We start from the raw sequence: 23,863 nt of genomic DNA, 5'->3' as shown, positions 1-23,863 counted from the left end.
CCTTCCACATGCTGTAAGGGCCATGGCATATAGGCTGGGTTCCACTTATCGCTCACAACGCTCGCGAGCATCATTTCGTCCTTGTTTAACATTTGACAAACAACAAGGATGAAATGATTCCACGAGCGTTGCAAGCGATAAGTGGAACGCACCCATAGAGAAACTTAAGCAGTAAAGGCCTTTACACACGAATCGACGGAAGAGGTAAGACGTAAATCGTAAGGAAATCCACTAATCAGAGTCGACTATTTCCCTCTTTAAGAGGGAAGAAGAGGGGAATAGTCGACTCTGATATAGTGGATTTCCTTACGATTTACGTCTTACGTCTTCCGTCGATTCGTGTGTCCAGGCCTTAACCAAATTGACCATCACAGTCAATTATTCTCGAAAACTTAAGATAGCTATTTAGCTTAAGATAGTCAATTCGCCTAAAGACCATTGCACGTAACAAATTTTTAGTCTTAATCGTAAGGCCGTAAGAAAATAGACCACGCACACTCGATTATTCTTCGAGCTTAAGGAGAATAATCCGACTGTGCGTGGTTTATTTTCTTACGGCCTTACGATTATGACTAAGGCCCAGTTCAACACTGGCCAGTTAGCTTAACTAGTAGTTAACTTTCACTCTCTGTCTTTTTTTAACTCAAAGGTTAGATAGAGACGGAGAGTGAGAGTTAACTACTAGTTAAGCTAACTGGCCACTGTTGAACTGGGCCTAAAACTTTGTTACGTGCAATGGCCTTAATACTGCTTAAATTTTTCTATATGCCCTCGGGCTGCGTTCGAAAACTTCACTCGGGTGAACACAGAACTGTTCTATCTTTGTTACTTTTTAAAAATTGAACAAGGACAGAATGACGCTGATGTGCACCCGAGTAAAGTTTTCGAACGCAACCCTTATGTAACATACAACAGCAGCGCGCTCATTCGAGAAAATCATCCCCGCTCTCTCTTTCGCGCGGTCACCCATTCTAGTAGTAATCCTCCTAAACGTCGCTTGACATCAGTGATTGAACGGGATGATCAGGGATGATGATCCACTGATCCTAATAAAATTTCTTCTACTAAATTTTTTTTGTACTGCTTATACATTTTTATAGTGTTCAAAAATCTTAAATTAAATATAAAAATTCTCAAAATATTTATTTTTTTTTTTTACATAAAAATTGTATTTATTATTCATAATTTCGAAAAAATCAAAATAAGAAAGATACATAATTCAATATTAATTTTAATTTTTATCTACTTTATATTGTCATTTTATTTTTTTTTTTATTTAAAGAGCCTTTTTAATATCTATCAATAAGATTATTTGATATTGTTCTTCTACCTTTTTTTTCTTTAGAAGTTTATAAAAAAAAAAAAAAAATAGTTTTGCACAACAAATTAATGTTTGAAAGCTATACAATTATGTTACGCACGTTAAAAATTATTCGGATATAACAGGGGTTCGATTCTTGAATTCATTCGCAAGAGAAACGTATATATACGCAAATTTCTATCTTACGAAAAATCTACAAGTTGATTGGCTAATGCTGGGTCTACAATGCGAGTCGCAAAGTCGCGAGTCGCACGAATTGACCAATCACAGTCGAATTTGAGGAGAATAATCGACTGTGATTGGTCAATTCTTGCGACTCGCGACTTTGCGACTCGCATTGTAGACCCAGCATAAAAGGATCAAATTTGACCACGTCGCCAATTGACTGAATTAAAATAGAAATTTCTAATTGGCTGGTTCAGTGGAAAAACCGCAGGCACCGGCACCGCGGGCTGTGATTGGCTGTGGTCAATCTCGCAACGTGGTCAAACGGGACGCTTCGACGCACTTTACGAGCGCTTTCCGGTTTCCGTGGTGCGTGTGCAGGACGGTCTACGGTCACGTCGTTAAAGCGCGTTTACGCGACGCGGCCGCGCTGGCCTCCGGAGGCGAGGCGACGTAACATCGGAGAAGAGGTACACGTTCGCGGGGACGTGAATTTCTCGAAAGGAAGAGCAGGTGAAGGTGGTCGACGTGGTCGACGCGGTTCGCCACGCATGTTACGCAACGTGTGACGCGACCGATGCACCGTCGGTCGTCTTAAGCGTCTTTTTAACCGTCGCGTGGCAGAGAGATCTTGCGGGGACGCCCGACGCCCGACCGACCGACCGCGATGACGATGCATCGCCCCCGCGTGATGCGACGGAGGTTATGACGGCCGTGACGGCGTGATCTCGTGGAGAGACGATCGTTCCACGCGGGAACACAAATGATTGTCGGTCGAGAACGTACGACGCCCCTCATACATGTTCGTTCGACGACGGTGCCCGGCCGACGTTAACGGAACGTCGCGATTCGACGCTGCTTCGACGCGCGTTTCCTCGCGAGCGTGGTGCGCGGTGCGCGGAGAGCGGATCGACGAGACTTGTGCGACTGCGGCGAGAAGTTTGCCGCGAGTCGTCGCGCGATTCGTCCCAATCGCTTTGGAACTATTCCAGGTTCTACTCCCCGTTCCGGCGTGTCGTCAACCGAACGGAATCGACGGGCCACCCGTTGGACGCGCGTGTCCTCGCGCGACGTCGGCGACGTCGCGCTCGTCGTGGTCGTGTCGCATCGCATCCGTGTTGCGTCACTCGCGCCCACGGCGCCATTTTCCATCGGCCAAGAACGAGCGACGTGACGGTAGCTGGTGGCGGCGGCAAGCGGCGGCAAGACGTGACTCGAGCGCGTGCACCGGAGTGCCGTTCGTACATACTTGGTCCCTCCTCGCCCCCTCGAACCTCCGGGTCGTCCGGCGGCCACGCGTCAAGAGTTCGCCCGTCAAGAGTGCGCATCGTTTACGATCTTACGGAGGCGGATTGTGTGTACATATAAATGGCGGCGGACGAGCGATGGTACTTCTCCAGAGAGCAGCTAGCAAACACGCCGAGCAGGCGGGCCGGCATCGACGCGGACAAGGAGCTGAGCTACCGTCAACAGGCGGCGAACTTCATCCAGGACATGGGACAACGTCTCGTGGTGTATCCTTTTTTATTAAGCGCGACGTTCAGTCACGGTCTCCACGCTTCTAGATCGTGTCCCCTTCCGCCTCCTCACCCCCCTCATCTCCCATGCATTTCCCCGATTTCGCGGTTTTATTCGTCTAGACTATGTCGGGCGCTCGTAATATAGTGGCAGGTGCCGAGGATACTGTTCACGGGGGTCCATGCCAATGAGAGACGCGCGACAGCGGTCGCGATTGACTCCGCGTCCCTCCATCCGCGACACGGACGGATGAAATGGAAGATTCGACCATATTGGAGTCCCGTGCATCACATGTACGTTTCTTGCCAATTCCCAACAGCGAGAGGACCGTGCCGCCAAGTGCATATAGGAAGGCTCGGCTGATAAGGGATACGGTACCTGGAGCGACATGTAAGTGTTGCTCGGAACGCACACATGTGTGTGTGTGTATATATATATATATGCGCGCGCGCGTGTGTATATGCGTTTGTGTTACTTGGACGGGGACCATCGAGTTAACGGGACGTGATTGACACGGGAGAGAATGAGGAAAGACTTAAAAGAGATTAAATATCGCCCTGAACCACACCTCCACTTTACAGATCGAACGTAATGCCTCTTGGCATTCTTGATTCAGTTCGCGAGTTTCACCCTGTTTGCATTTCGCCTGTCGCACGTGAGGTGCACGCAAACGTGAAAACTCGGGGCGATTCTAAACATGTTTGTTCTAGGCACTACCACCGTCTACCGTATTTAAGTTTTAATGCAGCGCTATCTTTGTAGACTGTTGCGCGGCAGTCGTATGTGGACACTTTAGAAATGTGTGGAAAGTTTGCCTTACGCTTCTAGTTTTTAGTGTTGCTTGGAACTTTTGCAACTTCCCAGAAAATTCTACGCGTCTAGTCATTTACGTATTATATAAAGATTCTGCTTTTTTTGTTATATTTTGGCTAGAAAATTTGTAACAGTTTATCAATGTTTTTGTTGATTCTCTCAATTTTTCTTCTTGACAACGAATAAGAGTGCATTTCATTAAATTTCAGTATGCGGATAAAATGTATGCATTTCATTTTAAATTTCAGTACTTGTACCATTAAACTAAACTGTTATTAGGGAGCTGTAAGAAGAACTGATTGAGTTGTCTGAGTTCATTAAATCAACTTTCCCACATGGCTGTAAACTGAAAATCTAAATAAATTATTTTATATATAAAAAACTATTGTACCTTCTCTCTATTTTCTAATCTTACCATTTAATCTAATTCTATGAAGTTTTAGAGTGATATTGATAGAGCCTAAATTATTTTATTTTTTTTCCTTTAACAGAAATTAGAAAAGAAATTTTTTTTTAAATATTTGGTATTCAATCAATCAACTTGTGTGATTTGGCAAGACATTTTTTTCTTTATTAATTATGTCTACACTACAGAGATAGTACTGCGAATGGAGGATATGCGTAATTTTCTTGCGACTTTATAGACTCGGATGATCCCTTGTCGGTATATCACGTAACGCAGAACGTATATAAAGCAGAATATTTCAATCATTACTTTCAAAATATTTTGTCTGCTCAACAATCATACATATGTAAATTACATATATAATTTTACACAAAGAAGAAATACGTTACTAGATAGTATTCTGCTCTGTGTACTCGAAATTGAATACTCGAATTGAAAATATTCTGTCAAGTACTTTTTAATTATATTTAGAAATGCATTCACACACACACACACACATGTATGCTGATAGAAATGGAATCGTTTATGGTACATGTGATGTTAAGGATTCCAATATAGTGAATCCTTTGCTTCCCGTACATTGTCCATCTATACTGTATGGAATTTTAAATATCTTTTTTTTTTAATTACTGTAAAATAGATGGGGCTTATAGGTATCTCTTTTTAATCTATTATATAAAAGATTGTATAAAAGTCATAGATAAAGTTTGTATTAAAGTCATAGATAAAGATCATATTAATCTTTAAGAATGTTTTTTTTTGTTGCAGAAGATATTGACATAAATATTAGATATATCTTTACTGTGAGTATCCATAGGATCCATATAATTAAAGGATACGTGTAAAAATGTACTTCTTATTCTTAATCCTGAATATCCTGAATTTCCATCCTGCATATGAGTAATATAATTTTACTGTGTAAAGAAAGGCTCTCCTCTCCGTGATTTATACGAGAAGAAAAAGTTTTTGGTTAATTTGCTTGAATTTGTGATATACTCTAGTTTTTGTGTCTTTAATGAAAGGACTGAAATTTTCATCAACTTTCTATGATTAGTTTCTGAATTAAGGTAAATGTACCAATGCTGGGACACTTAAGATCTACGTCTGAACACCTTTATTTTATTTTTTAAATAAGTATAACGCGAATATTAAAATCAAAGATAAAAATATAATACAAGAAATATGTTTTTATCTTTGATTCTTTGATTTTAATTCGCGTCATAACTTATTTAAAGACTAAAATGATAAAAATGTCCAGACATAGGTACGTGTCCAGGCATTGGTACATTTACCTTAATTCAGAAACTAATCATAGAAAGTTGATAAAATTTGAGACTTTATTAGGGACGCAAAAACTACAATATATCACAAGTTCAAGCAAATTGATCAAAAATATTCCCCCCCCCCCCATATAAATTGTATGAGGTCCTTTCTGTGAATATATTGGCAAATGATTTTCCTTAATGAACAAAAATCAGGTCACAATTGTGCATCAACACTGCCATAGTGTACATGCACAGATTCTACGTGTTCCATTCGCTGACGCAGTTTCACAGGAACGCTATTGCAGTAGCAGCGCTCTTTCTAGCTGCAAAAGTGGAAGAACAACCAAGGAAATTAGAACATGTTATCAAAATGGCATATATGTGTCTCCACAGAGACCAACCACCACCTGACAGTCGATCTGAGGTAGGTTGTTCGTTCTGTGGAGACACATATGTCACTTTGATCATGTCTAAAGTTTACATCAGTTTATGTAAAAAAAAAAAGAATTATGTTTTTTCATCTATTCAACATAAATATTAAATATCTAATATTATTATTTGCAGCAATTTCTCGAGCAAGCGCAAGATTTGGTATTCAACGAGAATGTCCTCCTACAAACATTAGGATTCGATGTTGCCATTGATCATCCACACACTCACGTTGTTAGATGTTGTCAACTAGTAAAAGGTACAGGTTAGGTCGTAGTATACCATTACTGTATATCAATCTCTATGTGGGATTGCTAGACTCCGATAGAAACTAATTGAAATGGATTGTTTATGTTTTAGCGAGCAAAGATTTAGCTCAAACCTCATACTTTATGGCATCTAACAGGTAATTGTTTACTGCTCCTGTACTGCTACTTTTGCTCGATCAGTAACAGTATCTTTTAGACATTTTATTTTTTGCAAAAACAGAAATGTGCCAATACGTAAATGGTAGTCGGTTCAGAGAAATTCTACAGATATCATTTTCAAAATATAGGATAAACGCGAAACTATACACAGACTATCATGCAAAGATATATATACAAGAGTTTTATCTTTTTTAGAATAATACAAGTAGTTACGAAAATAGTTTTTTACTTTTTACCACTTGTTAGTTATCCATATTTGTACGGTTTTGACATGCAAATCTTTAAATTCTCGATTATGACAGGCTCGATATGAGTTTTATGCAGTTTTTTGTACGATTTCTTTTCTTTTGCAGCCTACATTTAACTACAATGTGTCTACAATATAAGCCGACAGTTGTAGCCTGTTTTTGCATACACCTCGCATGTAAATGGTCTAACTGGGAGGTGAGAAAACTTATATCCCCTGAACAAGCGCGCAAGTTGCTGCAGACTGCTGATGTGCGATAACAATCATAATATAAAAACTTGTAAAATTATTCATGCATGCGTCGCGTTCGTCTTCGGATCGATTTATATCTATTTCAATTCAATGAAACTGCATTAACATGTATATACATGGTACGCTTTTATTAATTGTTTATTCTTTTCTGTGCACAGATACCGCAGAGTACCGAAGGAAAAGAATGGTTCTGGTACGTAGACAGAAGCGTAACTGCGGAGCTACTTCAAGAACTTACAAATGAATTTCTTCATATATTCGATAAGTGTCCATCGAGATTAAAAAGGAAAATTATGAGCATTTCCGCTAATCAGAGTCCAAATATTCATCCTCCGAGCCTCCCGAACTCGCCATTCGTAAGTAACTCGCACGTAAGAATATGATTCTGGGTCTATTTTCTGTTGCTGAAGTGGCTGCACTAGTTCAAGAACTGTACATACACTAAAGCGTGACAGTTGTATGTACGTTTCTCACGCTTCAATGTACATATACATACACACTTCTCGAACTAGTGGAGCCAGGGCAGCAATAGAATGCAGACTCTCTGTTTTCACATTTTTTTTGTCTATTCCGTGGACGAGCTCTAACTCGCATCTTCTTCTCTTTAGGATACCGAGCCGCGTAGAATACAATCTCCAGCAACATTGGATGGTGCGGCTGCCCTTGTTGCTCATTTGAATCGCGCTCATCATGCCGTGGAAAGTGCCGCTGCCGCCCATTCGAGCCGCTCTCATCACGCGGTGGACGGTGTCGCCGCTGCCCATTCGAGCCGCTCTCATCACGCAGCGGAAGGCACTGCTGGTGCTCCCGCTGCCGCCGCTGCCCATTCGAGCCGCACTCATCACGCGGCCGATGGTACCTCCTCCTCTTCTACCTCCTCTACCGCTGTTACTGCCCACTCGAGTCGGTCTCATCATACGACAGACGGCGCCGTTGCTCATTCGAGTCGGTCTCATCATGGACAGCAGGAGAAACAGGATGAGAAGAAAACCATTGCAGGACCATCGACGAGAGCAACTGCGATAGATTACCGAGAATATCGCGAGAAGAAGGAGCGAGAGCGTCTGGAACGAGAGAAGGCAGTCGCCGCTATCGGATGCCATGTCGCTGATCCTAACAAGCCTCATCATTCGCATCACCATAAACAAGTATCTAACGCAAGTATGTCGAACAAGCACCAGATGCCATCTGTGCAAAAGGGTACTGGCCTTCATCATAATCATCATCATCGGCCGGACATGAAAGTCGGTCAACCAGTGCCGCAGAGACACTCCGGTAGCGGTCAACCTAATCGCGATCCTAATAGACAACGATTGCCGAGAGAACACAGTGCCAGTATGGCCGGCACAAGTGCTGGTATAGCACATTCCTCGCACCACGCCAATTTAGATAGTTCCTCGTCCGAATCTATAGCTCATAGGTCGGACAGTGGTGCTGTGCAAGATACCGCATCCTCGGTGCATGGTGGTTTGCATGAAAAGATGAGTAATAATCACAGCGGACATAGACTGAACGCGCTCGATAGCAAGCATCAGGGGCACGATAAGAGGTTGTACCGAGGAGAGGACCCGAGGCTCAAATCTGCGAAATACGCAGACGTTAACAGAATGGAGGCTCAATTGAGACGAAAAGCGGAGGCGCTGGAGCAGAGAAGTGAGGAGGTGCGGAAGCTGATCGAGAAGCCGTTGCCGCCGCCGAAGCAGGCGGACATACCGTATCTGATGAACGCGCAGCAGAAGCAGCAGGCGCATCATGCCAAGTACAATCAGCAACAGCAGGACAAGGGCAGTTCATTCACCGGTGATATGAAGCACCCAGCAACTGCCAGCCAGAACGCGCTGCCGCAGGGCACGTCTCCAAGCGCGTTGTTGTCGCAGAAGACCGCACCCGTTAAGACACAGATGTACTGTCAGCATACCGCGCAGGGTGTATCCCAGATCCTGAAAGACATTGCCATAAAAAATGGCAATTCCCAGTCTTGCCTGAGCACATTGAACAACGATGATACGAAGTCGGAGAAGCGATCGCGATCGACCATGCACGAGGAAATTGCCGAGAGGAATTCCGTCGATGTCCAACAGGGCAATCTGCATACACCATCTGGCAAGCACAGATCGCTGTTCAGCCCGGAGACGCCGATCGTGCCCAGAGAATCGCACGCTCAAAGCGCAAGGTCTAAATCGAAACAGAAAACTCCACCCTCCGCAGCCACGAAGATGAAGGAACGCGTATCGCCGTTCGCGAGTTCTCCAACACTGCAAGATTCGTTAACAATGAAACGACCGTCCAACGAAGGACCCGTGCATAAGAGAACGCGTGCATCGAGTATCGGTGAGAGCGAGCAGCCGGTGAAGATCAAGACGGAAATCAAGACGGAAGATACAACCAGTTTGGAGGCGATGAAGATGCTCGGCCGCGTGCCTGATCTGATCCAACCGATACGCGACAATCTGTCGTTGTCGAACAGCAGAAACAGCACATCATCCGTTATTAATGACTTGAAGCCACCGGAGCTTATCAAACCGTTCGAATCGGATCTTCGTTTCAACGCGATGTCGCAGCACAAAGCCTTATCGATGAACGTGAACGCACTGACTAACGGTATGGACCTCAACGTGGTGAAACAAGAACTCCCGGAACATCGTGTGAGAAGAGAACCTCTAGAGCATTACGTAAAGAAGGGACCGTCGGGACACAGAGCCCCGGAACCAATGCATTCCCAATCGCAGACGAAACTTGAATACACGTCGCCGATGAAATCCGCGCAGAGTATAAGCGCGTTGCTCCAGGAGACACTGCCGCCGATGCCATCGCTGTTGCAGGGACTGCAACAACCTAGCCAATTACCTCTTCAGCAGGTGCACCAAGACCACTTGCAGCACCAGCAACAGCATCATCAGCTACAGTCCATTCAGCATTCGTTGATGGATCACCAATTACCAGTGACGACTCAGTGTTTGTCGATAGCGAGCGATAATTTCTCACCGATAGCTTCGACCGTCGATATCAGTGTTCTCTCCGACAATGTGTCGATGATGCTGCCAAGCAACAGCAACATGATAGAATTGACAGCGCCAGCAGCCTCCACGGTAACGACTGTTCCTCCGATCGAGGAAAAGCGGTCGGAGCATCATAAGAGCGAAAAGAAGAAAAAGAAGGAGAAGCACAAGCACAAAGATAAGGAGAAGAGCAAAGATAAGCATAAACATAAACACAAGGATAAAGTTAAGGAGAAACATCGTGAGAAAAAAGACAAGGAAAAAAGCGAGGAGACGCCAACGGCGGCGCCCATCAAAATTACAATCCCCAAGGACAAACTGAACCTGAGCACGGAAGCGTCATCGACCGTGGTCGGCGGAGGTCCGTTGGACAAAAATATATCACCTCAGAGCACGGGCCTGAAGATCAAGATACCCAAGGAAAGGCTCAAGGGCACCGATAGCGTGCCCAGTTCATCACCCGCGCAGCCACCAATGATCCAGGGTCCGCTAAAGATCAAGATCCGCACCGATCTTGGTATCTCAAGGAGTTCCGCGGCGGCGCCGCTGCCATCGTCGACGTCATCGTCGTCGAACGGCTCGAGCGGATCTTTGCACATGCAGCTCTCCACTGAATTATCCGCGAACGAAATGACAAGTCGGAAGCGCGAGCGAGCCGAGCTGATCGGCGACAGCTCGGGCAGCAGTGGCGTCCCGCTCACAAAGAAGCAAGCGCTGATGTTACCTACGACGGGTGGCTACGGCCAGGGCCACCGACCTGGAGAACGGCAGAACGGCAGGCACTATAACTCCGGCAGCAATAATAAGGTACGTGGTAGAGGCGTCCGTCAGCATCACGGCGGTCGCGGTCCACCACCACATCACGCAGTTGCCGGTCAGCGCGGTGGTAACGCTGGTGGTCACTACCAGCGGGAGATTTACGGTAACGGTCGCGGTAACCGCGGTCATCAACAGTATCATTCCCATCAGTCCCACCATCCCCCGACTGTTCGCGGCGATGTCGGCGGGTACGCGAGAGGGACTGGCCATACCGAGCAGGGCACAGATTCTTATTTTTATGCTAATTATCCAGCATCGATGTTTAGTACATCCGCCGGATACGTGTTTGAACCCGCCTATCAGCAATATTATCAACAATTTCAGCAATACCCGATGTACCCGGCGGGAGGTAATCTGATAATGACGCCGGACGGCGGCACCATCAACACGTCGGTACCACCGCCGTCGTTACTTTCAAATCAGCTCTTTCAGAATCAAAATATAATTCAGTCTCAGTCGGCTGTGTCCACCCGGCAGGAAGATATGTTGCCCCCACCGCCTCTTCAACCGCCCCCATCACTTCCTCCCCTGCCGAGTGGGCCGCCACCGCCGCCGCCTCCACCACCTCCTCCGTCAATGTCGGAGTGATAAGACGCCTCACTTTATACATATACATTATACATATATATGTATATTTTACATATAAAATATTGGATTGTTCGGAAAGTTTGTAGTGAAATTTGAGAAAAAAAAAGAAATAGTATTTTATTTAATATTTTCATCTCAATATATATATATATATATATATATATATATATATATATATATATATAGTCTCTAGAGTAACCCAACATGGATTATTCTTGATTAACGTTTTTATTTGATGTTATGATTTTATGTCATCAATAGCCGATGATGTGCCAGAACGTTTTACATCTTTCAGAGAAAAATTATCGGTTAAAAATGGGATAATTATATACTTATGCACAGTGCTTTCAACGACATTCAACCATTCAATCCATAAACAGCACGTATCTTTTTTTAAGTCTATGCAGCATTTTTACTTTTGCGATAGTAAAAGAATGTTAAATGCCGAAAATGCACTTTTTATCTTACATCTTCTGAGAGTTGTTGAACATAACTCAACAAATTTTAATCTTTTTGCTTTGAATGATACTTAGGTTTTTACCTTTCAGATCATACATAAATAGCATCACTTAAAAAAAAAAAAATAAAAAAAAATAAAATAAAATAAAATTGTTAATACACCGATACCTACCAAAAATTATGAACTTTCCGAACAATTATACATATGTAAAAAGTTCACTTGCACTATAGAATTTGCAACTAAACCCAGTTATTTGCTAAACAGATATGTAGATTATATATAATTATATAATTTTATATAGTTATATATATATAATACGTATTTTTTTAATTTCAATCTTTAAGATTGTTTTCTTTATATGTATATATTTTTTATTAATTATTCGCTAGACAGACTATTTCTCTTAAAATCAAGTTTTCCATTACGATTTCAACGATGTGAAATTCTGCTGCGTTTTGGATATTTATATTTTTCTTTCTATTTCTTCTCTAAGATCAATGAATACGTAATTTATAATAGTTTACATCGTCCGAATGATATTTTCTTTCTCTCTTCTTTTTTTCTCTATTTTCTTATTTTTTTCTCTATTAATATTTTTGATGAAAGTAAAGTGCTCTGGAAGCGACTAATTTTTATGAATTTGTTCGAAAAATCATACATAAAATAATTCATCAAAGTTATTAGAGAATTTATGATGAAAATGAGACAGTATAATAATCGTCCAACAATATATAAAATTCTCTATGTAAATATATAGTACTTTTCTGTCGTGTAAACTCAGATTGTGGACATGATAAATTATCTTTGTTACTTTTTAAAAAATGGTGTATTTATATAAAAATATATATACACTTTTATATATATATGTGTATGTATATATACATCTTTCTCTTATACTTGAATTAGGTGTTGAAATCTAAAACCCCCATAATCGTTCTCCGAGCTAATTAAATGCGCAGAAACGCTGTTAATTTTTCTTCTTTTCCTTCGATTCTGCGAAATAATTTGGTAGAAGTAGTAGCATGACGTCGTGCCGTTTATTCTTTATCACCTGACTGCTTCGATCGTATATTTTTTCCGTACATGTATAATAGTTGTAGAAAATCTTAGTCGAAAATGGTATCTCGTATCAATGCTTTTTGATTCGTAGTGAAACGGATATTGATCCGATAACGCAGTCCGAGTGCCTAAGACATTCGCATGAAAACGTGCGCAAATGCATAATACCAGTATTGCAGAAATTGTGCAATTTTCGATTAGTCACATACAGCCGATCTCATAAACCTTAATTGAAGTTAAATTCAAGTGTTTGTGGGATCGAGCTGTACCACAATGATACCAGCTATTGGTACTATAGCAATGCAATGTGTCGACGATATTGTTTGGAAATATCGTTGTTTTTATTTCCTTTTAATTTCCCTTTTCTCTCAAAAATTAGTTTCCCACTCGTAGCCAGCATGATCTACCTACTGTAAGTTTGCTATAGAACTACACCTGTTCTTGTGCTTGTTACTACTTTCCTTTTTATACCCAGTGCCTGAAAAATAAGAAAAAAATTTAAATTATATAAATTAAAAAAATAATTAAATTATATAAACTTAAAAAAAAAATAGTATGTTATAATAGATGATCAATGAAATTTAGAGAAAAAATATGTGCTTAATTAGCACAGATATATTTTTTGTCGATGATATTAGATCCTCTGAGATAAATTATACAGAATTTTCTTACCGTGCAAACTGAAATATATTTTGGAAATGCTATAATTACTTGACCTATCTTTAAAATGTATATATAATTTTTCAGGGTCTTCAAAAAATTTCCTGCAAAGTTCTTGATGGTCATTTTAAAAATCATATCTTTGTTGTGACTCTAATCAGCATCCCCGGTTATCTCCGTGATTCGTACTCTTTTTGTTGCTCTGAAAGGAACCGAGAAATATAGGAATATATTAGTCAAAAAATAGGAAATTTTTTGAAAATTGTAACTTTCTTAGAAGTTTTCACATGCGAGATATTCTTGCAGGCATCTTTATTTCTCTGCACATAGTATATATCGCTTAATAATTAAGTATAATAATTGATTGTTGAATATATTAGAGCCTTAGGGAAAACACCGTAAGTTCGAAGAGGAAAACCACGTTGTAAAAGTTCGAGAGGAGGGACACTGCCACGTGTGATAGACGAAATATATTAGACGAAGATATAGCGAAGAAAGCGATTTTCTATCGGCGTCAGTTATTCCCGAAAGACTATTACTCGCGTGGATAGAAGCCTCCGCTATTAGCGAATAGCGAGGAATACGTGTAATGCTTTTGCTAGCCAGGGAGGCAAGCGATTTGTGAATCGTTTTTGATTGCATAAACATAGATTTCAACTTATCCGAAATTACTAATAATTTCGATTTAATTTTAAATTTTGTGTATATTACACTCGAGCACGACAATTGTGAACTTTTTATAGAACAAATATTAACTCAGGAACGTCGTATCGGATTAAATTATAATGCAAACGGTATATTACGGTCGGAATATATATTTTCTAAGAGTGTTATGCTATGTATACGTATGTGCACATGTATACAACGTCGTTTAAGAAATGTATAGTATAAAACGTGCAGAGAAATGGTATTATATATCGGAATCGTGAATGTGTCATTGTTAATTGTTATATTGTCACGATTACCATCGATGTTTTAATATACGCGACTGATTTGCGAAATGCAGAGGATCTATGATTAAAAGAGCATAGTTGATAATCTCATTTAATGATTTAAGATGCTCTGTCTATATAGTTGTATATAGTTTTTTTGTTCCGTGTGAACTCGAAACACGCTTTGATAATAGTACAATATATTATCGCTACTGCTTTGAACTTTATTAATATTGATATATATGTATTATATGTGTGTGTATATATATGTATGTATGTATGTATGTATGTATGTATGTATGTGTCTATACGTAGGTATATACATATATATGTATATATAAAGACTTAATCCCGCGAGCTCATAAGAATTCACACACACATTCACATTTTAATTTAATCTAAACCCTTATCCTAATTTTTGTATAGTGTCTAAATTACACCGGAGGTGGGTCTCCAGCTAATAGCAAAGAAATATAATTTAAAATAAATACATTACAAAAGACACAAACGCGCGCGTAAAACGGAAAAATAGTGAATAGTTTCATATTTTTGTATCTTCGAAGAAAAAGAGCTAAAATTTATGATTAGTCATTAGTGAAGGATTTAATTCTTATTGTTAGTTCGATCGAAAAGACTAGTTAGAAGAGATGTCCTTTTGTATTCTCTTATGGATATGTTCTCAACATTTTTGGCCATTCCTACTTAATTCAGCTAATATCTTAAATTAACTTATATACGTACATAATTATGTTTCTGTCTGTATCTTAACGCTTATTCTAAATTTTGTCACTTACACTCTACGTACTTTTGTGTTTTCTTCTATACATATCTCTCTCTTTCCTCTCTTTTGCTCCTCCTCTCTATACAAACTTGTTTCGTTATCACTCATGCTCGTCATCCTTTTCTTCGTATGTGAGCTATAATACATATATATATATACAAGAATATGTATGTTGAATATTTCTCTTTCATGTCTACATCACATTTGGCTTTCGGTAACTATATCGGAGCTTACACGGGATGAGATTACTTCTAGGCATATGTACTTTTAAACGCGGTTTTTCTCACCGTGTATATATGTAGCCAGATATGTGTCAAATTTATCGAAGACCATTAGCATGTATATATTCGATATATTGTGAAAAATTCCGTTTCCGGAATGTGATATTTTATAATCGCTGTGCTGAGGATTTTTTAGGAAGAAATCTCTCATAAATGCTGCATGGGATGCTAGTCTCAGGAAATTCGCGCGTGTCTTTTCTCTTACTTATCGTATAAACTGAAGATTAATGTACTAAGCGACTTGACCTCCGCCGATTGTAACCCGATTTATTGATTAATACGACAATATACGTGAACGAAATCATGCACGGTAACAAAAATGCAAGTGAAAGAAATGAAACTGCAAGTAGTCAAATTGTGCGATTACGACAGTAATTGAAAACCAGTAATAGAAAGACAAAATAATTGCTAAGGTAAATCTAGTTTTTATATTCTGTGATCGTAAGAAATTTAAGAGAAAACAGAAGAGTATATTATATATATTTATATAGCACTTTATTCAATATTATATATCTTTCTCGTTGACATAATGCATTTTTTAATTAGTTCAGAGCTGATGTTTTTCTTGATAAAAATTTTATCGAATTAATGACATTAAAATTTTGTTTGAAAGTAATTGAGATGACAAATTTTCTTAAAAATTATAGCACCTTGAAATTTGACAAAGGATCTGTGATTGATAAGTGGCACAATAGAGAGAAAGGGAGAGATGAAAAGGGAGTGAGCGAGCGTGCGAGAGAGCGAGAGAAAGCGAGAGAGATGATACACATATATATGTATATGTTAAAGATGTATATAAGTCCAGCGTTTTTCGCAAAGATATTTTTGATAATTTTAGAAATTCACAATTTTTCTTAGTAGTCCTCTCGAGATATTTTTCTTTATCTCGATCCGGAATAGCGGGACTGTCTATTGTATTTCGTCGTAGTAAAATGATTTAGATTTCGGAATAATGGAATCGTCGACAAATCGGTGTATATCGGCAATGCTTTCAAGCTGTTGTTAGCCAACGAATGCTACATCGATCTAAAACGAATAATCGTTACAAAGACATCACACGCTGCAAGCTTACGTGCGCGTGAGTAGCGAATAGTATACGAATGAATTGAGAAACATAAATCTTAGGGTACAATTAACTCGCCAAAAAAAATGAAGAAGAATATATATATGTGTAACGTGAACATTGCGTAAATTCTGTACACGATGTATATTCACCACTCGTCGCGTACGTTACCTGTCTTGAGAAAAAAGAGAGAGAGAGAGAGAAAGAGAGAAACGTAGAAATTATCAATTAATACACAGTCATTGAAACGTTTCAAACGTTTTAATCAATAGCAAATATTCATTCTCGATTGTTCATGGAAATTCGAGCGAGAGATAGACGGTTACAGGCGAAGAACTACACGCAATCATATAACAGGGATCGTACGCGTCGCATGGTCGATAAAAAAGAAAAAAAAATTAAACTACGCAAATAAACGTACTGTGCAAACGAAACGTACCTTAGTGATTATTTTGTCTTCTTAATACCACACATGTTATATGCACATATGCAGTATCGCACACCGTACCGCCGTATCTCTTTTTTTTTTCTTATACATATATGTATGTACTAACATCACAGCTCAGTATATTGTACGAGTACCATATTGCGATGATTGCTACATAAGTCACGCACGAAACGAAGCTCACAAAAAACCAACAAAACAAGATTAATTGACGTTGCCCGTGTCATTTGTTCCCGTTGCTTGGTGAAGGGTACACCACGACCATTATTGCTACTATTGTTAGGAGCAAAATATTATCGTTATCGCTGGATTATCGGACTATCGCTGTTGTTGTAATGGCGTTGCTAATGTATGCGTGCGTGCATGATGATTGACGAATGTGAGTACGAGCATGCGCTCGCACGCTTTACGCTTTTCTTTGCATCCGTATATACATCTGCATGCGTAGAATTTGCAAATAGACACGCTTCTGCTAGTTTGCGTAGCTTAACTCGATCCCACTTTGTTGCGCATAATCGAAGAGAAACCGGAAATAAGGGGCAAGTTCACCGCAAAGATGCTAATACGATACTCCATTCTCCTTTCGCTCGCACTGCGAATTATAATTATTTGTTTTATATCATTACGTGTATCACGCTTTTCGCCTGGAAGATCTCATACATTGAAATTAATTTGAGATAATTAACTTTTCACTATCTATCCGTTCCCATCAATCTAAGATTGAATTCTTATGGAAAAGGATATTAAAAGATTCACAGGAATGAAGAAAGAATTCACGCTACATTTAGCTACGAAAATGTGAAAATTGAGTCATTTATTTTGACAATTCTGCTGGAAACACGCACGAAAAAGAACGCCACGTCAGATTCGGTTTAGATTCACATCTCGTTACCGTTCATAAGATTTAAAGTCTTGATTCTAAACAGCGCATCATTCTCAAAATAATAGACTCAATTATGTCAGAAGATATATTAGACATGTACACGGCGCACATTTATTTGAGTGACGTGTTAACTATTTTTACTAGCGGATGTTTCGTTTCATGTTTGCATTACTTCACGGAGCAAGACGTCACATTTCTATTTGTCGTTTTCAGGAAAGACACGCGTCCAGCCATCACAAAAGCTCCAGCAAGCAGCTGCCGCAGTCTCAACAGTCCCATGCGACGTAGTATGGCTATTTGGAAAATGATTGGTGGAAGTACTCTTAAAGGATCCTTTTCTCGATCGGTCCATTCTGGAAGAGGAAAGGTCAAATGGAGAGATACCGCTGTATATATGTTGTTATATGTCTTAAGATATCGTCCGAGATACATAACAATTCGAATATGTTCTGAGATATATTCTGAGAAATATTCAAGTCTGTGAAATATATCAGGACATATTTGATTTACCTGTATGCCGTTTACCTCGTATATTGATTGCCTTGATAAGGATCATCTCTTTACTCGCTTGGTTTTCTTCCTCATTCTCGTCATGTCGTTCTCTCTCTCCCTCTCTCTAATTTTCTTTTTTAGGGATGAGTAAAAGTTTCCCACGTTGCATAATATGGTGTTTTGCATTAGCTTTTGACGAAGGCCGTTGTTTCAGTGAAATACTGTAGAGTAGGAAATGCAAATGAGAGAGAGGAAAACATGATCTTACTCAGGTGAATTGGATGTGACTCATTCCTGGTTGCTTGCGATTTTTTCATTCGCGTTTCTTCTATTCTCATTCAGCATACATGCAATTGAGTGATAATCCTTAAACAGAGATGATCCTTGTTGACTCGTGAGACGAATGCGGACGACGTTCCGCCGTCTGTGTCCTAAGTGAAAATTAACGACGAAATGAATAATGTACTGGCGCATTTAATGCGATTATAACGACTTAATAACGCTGATACGATCTAACGCTCCGCTATTTTCTACGCGAGTTCCCTCTCAACTTGTTTGTTACAACTGAATCTTATGTCTCGAAGTTATTTTTATTTCATTTTATTTTAGCTTATCTACGTCCCCCTTTTTATGTTCCAAGTGATTGATAATTGATAGCCTCTTACAGTTGATAATTTCCTATGAGGGAGACAACTAAATTGATATGTATATCTGTTAGATTGAAGGGAATATAGAATAAGTATTCCTTTAATAATTAACTCGCGCGAGTAACGAGGCGTTAAATCGGAGAAAAGTTAAGCGGTTAACGTGCTGCTTTGCGAACAACGCGAGAATGAGATCTTCGTTGTTTCAGAGGAAAGAAAAGAGAGATAGAGAGAGAGACAAAGTAAAAAGAGAAGAGTGACTCTGCGAGGAAGCTTTGCAAAGATAGAATTCTAACAAAAAAGAAAGAATTCTTTCTTTACACTATTTCGCAGCCTTAGATATTTTACAATTATCCCGGCATTCTTCGCTCGGAAGAACGTGAATATTCATTCATGCCGAATATATTCTTGGCCTGTAAATTGACCATTGACAGGTTGATTCGTTGCAAAGGAAAATTTTGCAAATTTGCGATTTTAATTTAAGTAGCTGCATCCAATGAAATTCTTAAGTAGACTATTATTAACTGCTCGACTGTGCGATTTAATTTTCGGATCGCTCTTTCGGGATATTAGTTAGACGAAAAAAAAAATTGCGTTCTTGTAACATATTGGATTTGCCGTAGCGTAAAAGATACTCTAGATTTTTTAAGTAGGGCTATTCTGAGCGTGCAAGCTACTCTAGATTTTTTAAGTAAAAAGTAGGGCTATTATTTTACTATAACTAAGGATCGTCTACGACAGGCCTGGTCAACTTCGAGCTGCGGAGTCACGACACCTCTCCTTTTCCACCCACGGAAAGTAGGGGGAAAGAGGTTTCTCCTACTTTCTCCATAGATAGAACGGGAGAAACGTCGTGGCCCCGAAGTTCAAAGTTGACCAGGCCTGGTCCACGGACTTCGAATACGTTATGCATTTAACAATGCCTTATTTCCGGCTGTGTTTTAATTGATATTTGTCCCCTTTGGATTCTTTTCACGCGCATCACGATAGCGATGCCGGCTCATAGAGAATACGCCCATTCACATTTTTCTCACGATGACTCGACGATTCTGAAATCTTCCGGTTCCCATGATTCACCCCCATCGAAAGTCAGTGTCACCGTTGCTCTATCTTGTTACCGATTGTTCCGCGAGATAAATTTACGACCGAATGTCTCTACAACGAAACGATCGATTCAAATTTAAGAAGGAAGCAAATTGACTCATAATACGCGACACACATTCACACGCATACAGACACACGTACAGTAAAATACCTGCTCGACGATACCCGAATAGTATTTATATTATCGTCTTATTACTGTGTAAATAATTTCCCTACCTGCATAATAAAGTAAGTAAACATAATATGCTCTATCGCGTAATTTAGTATAAAGGACTATGAGGTAATATTGATATTGTATCAACAGACTGTACATAAAATTATTTTGTAATGCCAAAAGAAACCAAATGAGAGTAAGCTACTTCGAAGCACGGTGTTGCGCATAGTTTAATGCGTACGAGAGAGAGAGCACGCGTATAACGCACGTATGCACAGACAGAAAACATACAGACACAACAAAATACACATACACACGCGTGCGCGCATCGGATACCCAACCCTAGTTGTAAGAAGTATGATCGCGCCCAATCACCCACGCGAAATTAACACCTGTACAACGTTTCGTTCGACGATACGCGCCAATTATAGTTGTACTTTGTTCGGCGGTACATGACGCCGCGTAGGATCAAAGTGTGTTCGCTCGGTCGATGATCGTCTCTAATCATACTTTATTTCTTCTTTTATATATATATATATATATATATATATATATATATATATATATATATATATAAATAACGATCAACTTAAGTTAAGCCTAAGTTAAGTGTCAATTATGCTTATGGAGTTAAGAATTAGGAGTTGTCTGAGAATAAGAGAAGGTCGAAAAAGAGATTTAGAGATCACTGGCTATACGCGTAGCTAGGATTTAATTAACGAAATTTGTACTGCGAGAGACGTAGAGGGACGTTGGATTGATTAGCGGTCTTGTTATTAGAATGTTCGATCTATCGTGAAAAGTGAGATTCCCTTTACGTGAATCGCAATAGCACGTCTTGTTCCTCCGTTTCTTTTTTTTTTTTTTTTTTCGTAACGTGCATGTATTGCACAACGTATACGCGGAGTGCGCATAACAAATCTAACGATGATCGTACAATGGGTGCGTTCAGCCGATACTCCGCTAGCCTAGCAATCGCGAGCAGTCGCTCGTTTTCGCTCGTTTCCTCTCCTTTGACCCAATGGATTGCTAGGCTAGCAGAGTATCGGCTGAACGCACCCAATGTAGTGCCGAAATTACGCGTTGCAATGTTTTTCGTTCGATTGAGCTGCGATCGAGTTATCCGACGCGATAAAATTGCGATGCCGAATGTCTCTCATGGTAGTAATATTTTTAATTCTTATTGTAGGAGAAAAAGAAAGGAAAAGAAAAAGAGAGAGTGGAGCGAGTCAATTTTATCGTGCCGATGTGCATTTTGGCGTAATTGTCGAGCCTCGTAGCCGAGAAAGAAAGAGAACGGAAGGAGAAAAGAAAGTGAGAGAAAATACTGAAAAAAAAGAGATAAAAATAGATTTCGTTCAGCAGTCTTCTTTCGTTAAAAGCACTTTTTCAAAAGCTCATCTCTCGGCTGCGCGGCGTAGGCGTTTATCGCTAATTCGTTTCGCCATGTAATTAGCGCAATTATATTACGAGGGACAATCAGAGTCGTTGAGCGGAGCAACGTCGCAGCTAAAAACTAATATCCTTCTTTTTTTATACGTATTTACAATCTCGCGGTACTGCGTGCAAGAGGCAACGCGTAATCAAGTGATTATCCTGATGGAAACTTTTAGGTTCTGTTCGTTACGGGAATCGCAAACGAGTCGCAACTGCGTGTCTTGCGTCAAGCATTCCCCGCTTCTTCTTTCTTTGTTTCAAGGTTAACGGAAAGGAAAATGCTTTTTGAACATATCTTCAAAATGTTAATTAATGTGTAATCCAATGATTAGTGTAGGTCTGGTCAACTTCGAGCTTCCTAGCTACGACACTTCTACCTTTCCCTCTCTCCGTGGAACGGAAGAAGTGTGTCGTGTCTCTGGATCTTCAAGTTGACCAGGCCTGGATCAGTGCTCGGCAAACACCAAATAACATGCAACTTATAATTTCCTACTTAACAATGTAAATGCAATGTATTACTTGGTGTTTGCTGAGTGCTGTCCGAGATTTGTAATTCCGGACATTGGATTTGAGGTGTGTCAGCGCGTTCGCGCCTACTGCCCTTTTTCTTAACGAAGATAGAAATCAATCGGCATTTACGTTGCTCCTCTCAACGGCTCTCGTTTGGAATCTTAAAGTAACGTCCGAGCGATCGTCGTCAGGGTGGAAGGGAGGGAGGGAAGTAGCCTTCGTCGTTGTCGCGATTATCACGGGTGTGCGATGCGCCGATGAGATGAGGCCCGTATGCTGATCGTGCTCCTAGGAGGAACGGGCGACTAGTGAAAGTCGATGGGAATTGTGCCCACAATGCTGTACATAGTTACTTTAGCTGTAAGGACTTAGAGAAATAACAGCCGACATTTGCGCGACGAGAGACAAAGAGAGCGAGGGAGGGAAGGAGGAAGGAAGGAAGGAGGAATGTAAATTACCGCTCTCGCGTGATCTTGTCCCCCGGTCGCGGCCCGGAAAAGCTTCTCCCTCGCGCTCGGCACGGTGCTGTCCCTCGAGGTCGCCGTTTTCTACACTCCGGAGGACCGTGGGCTTTCGGATCACGTTCCACACCGCTCGCAAACCGTTATTTCGCGAAGCTCGACGAAAAACACGAGAAACGTTAAGGCTGCCCCTGCGTGGGCGTTGAAGCCTCCTTCGAGTGGTTTCGTGGGGTTGTCTCGGCGTTTCCCCGTGGGGGTGATACCTCCGGTATTTTCCCTGCGACGTCGAGTGAGATGCGGGGCGCATAGAGAATATAATTATTCCGGGCGGAAGACAAATCGTCTTAGTGAGGCGGGAGGAGGGTTCGCGCAATTCCTGGAGTGATTAAATGGAGCGCCGCGAGACTCACCGGCCAGCCGACGGGCTCGTCGTTCCGGTTCGCATCTCTGTTCTTTTCCTTCCTTTTTTTATTTATTCTTGAGCTTGCGTTACGTCTTTACGCGCGAAAACGCGCGCCGTGCCGTGCTTCGCGAAATCGTTCCCCTTGAAGTTGCCCGCGCGAATCGGGCGCGGGCTGAAGCTGACGGCGCGACCGGGGACCCGGCTGAACCGAGCCGAGTTTTGCCTAGCTTAAAGGCGGCGTTCAAAAAAAAAAAAAAAGTTATCCTTAATAAAGGAGAGAAACGAACGACCACACACATTAAAACCAACTGCCAAAGACTTTCTTTACCCTGTCCCTCCATAGGCGTTTAATTTCACGCCACTCGTGTTTATTTCTATCAATGGAGATTAACTTTTTGGTTTAACTTATTTTTTATAATCTTGTACAGTTCTTCAGAACTAGAAAAAATAACAAGTAAGTTAAACAAGTAAATTAAAAGTAATATCTCATTGATAGAAATGGACATCAGTCGTTTTATTGTCAGATTTAAAATTTTAATTCAGATTTTGGAGATGCGCGCGCGCGCGCGCGCTTGATAACCGCGAGGGAGGGGGAAGAGGGTTTGCGCGCAACTTCATTTCGCGTTTCCGCGCTGCGTGAAGTTGCTCGCGATTGAATGTATAGCAACGCGCAATCGTTTCACGCCGTTTGTACAGCCGTTTAATTAAGCTAGCGTGCTGTTTGTTTCTGTGTAGTTGTAAGATGTAGAATTAGTATAAGGAGAGATTTAATAAAGACCACCCTTGGTCGCAAACCGAGGCGTTTTTCTTCACCCTATCCCTCCTTTCCCCGCCCCGTGCCCGC

General features: G+C 40.7%; 1 protein-coding gene and 2 long non-coding RNA genes across 11 annotated transcripts; 2 read left to right on the top strand and 1 right to left on the bottom strand.

Moving 5' to 3' along the window:
• The first annotated feature begins 1,873 nt into the window (after positions 1-1,873).
• Positions 1,874-16,920, top strand: LOC143897422 (uncharacterized). Of its 4 annotated transcripts, none has more exons than XM_077406093.1 (7): positions 1,874-3,000; positions 5,702-5,912; positions 6,053-6,182; positions 6,278-6,323; positions 6,699-6,843; positions 7,003-7,200; positions 7,453-16,920. In XM_077406093.1, exons 1-7 carry the CDS (start codon positions 2,855-2,857, stop codon positions 11,248-11,250), a joined length of 4,674 nt encoding a protein of 1,557 aa, XP_077262219.1. In that variant the 5' UTR covers positions 1,874-2,854; the 3' UTR covers positions 11,251-16,920. The 4 variants fall into 4 exon arrangements, with proteins under 4 accessions (XP_077262219.1, XP_077262223.1, XP_077262221.1 ...); XM_077406097.1 differs by having other exon boundaries at positions 1,875-3,000; positions 6,053-6,176; positions 6,699-6,789; XM_077406095.1 differs by having other exon boundaries at positions 1,875-3,000; positions 6,053-6,176.
• LOC143897434 (uncharacterized) lies at positions 12,572-18,478 on the bottom strand. Of its 6 annotated transcripts, none has more exons than XR_013256918.1 (5): positions 18,325-18,465; positions 16,926-18,167; positions 15,430-16,449; positions 15,167-15,278; positions 12,572-13,631 (listed from the first exon to the last, which is right to left on the bottom strand). It is a non-coding gene; the product is annotated as an uncharacterized LOC143897434 (long non-coding RNA). The 6 variants fall into 6 exon arrangements; XR_013256917.1 differs by lacking the exon at positions 15,430-16,449 and having other exon boundaries at positions 12,572-13,247; positions 13,442-13,631; XR_013256921.1 differs by lacking the exon at positions 15,430-16,449 and having other exon boundaries at positions 18,340-18,478.
• LOC143897436 (uncharacterized) lies at positions 17,334-23,813 on the top strand. The gene is made up of 2 exons (XR_013256923.1): positions 17,334-17,470; positions 18,028-23,813. It is a non-coding gene; the product is annotated as an uncharacterized LOC143897436 (long non-coding RNA).
• The last annotated feature ends 50 nt before the right edge of the window (positions 23,814-23,863 follow it).

This window comes from Temnothorax americanus, unplaced genomic scaffold (genome assembly GCF_048541705.1).
Source record: "Temnothorax americanus isolate GAGA-0224 unplaced genomic scaffold, ASM4854170v1 Scaffold20, whole genome shotgun sequence".
Classification (NCBI taxonomy): domain Eukaryota; kingdom Metazoa; phylum Arthropoda; class Insecta; order Hymenoptera; family Formicidae; genus Temnothorax; species Temnothorax americanus.
The sequence above is the reverse complement of the archived record's forward strand: the minus strand, read 5'-3'. Positions and strand labels throughout refer to the sequence as shown.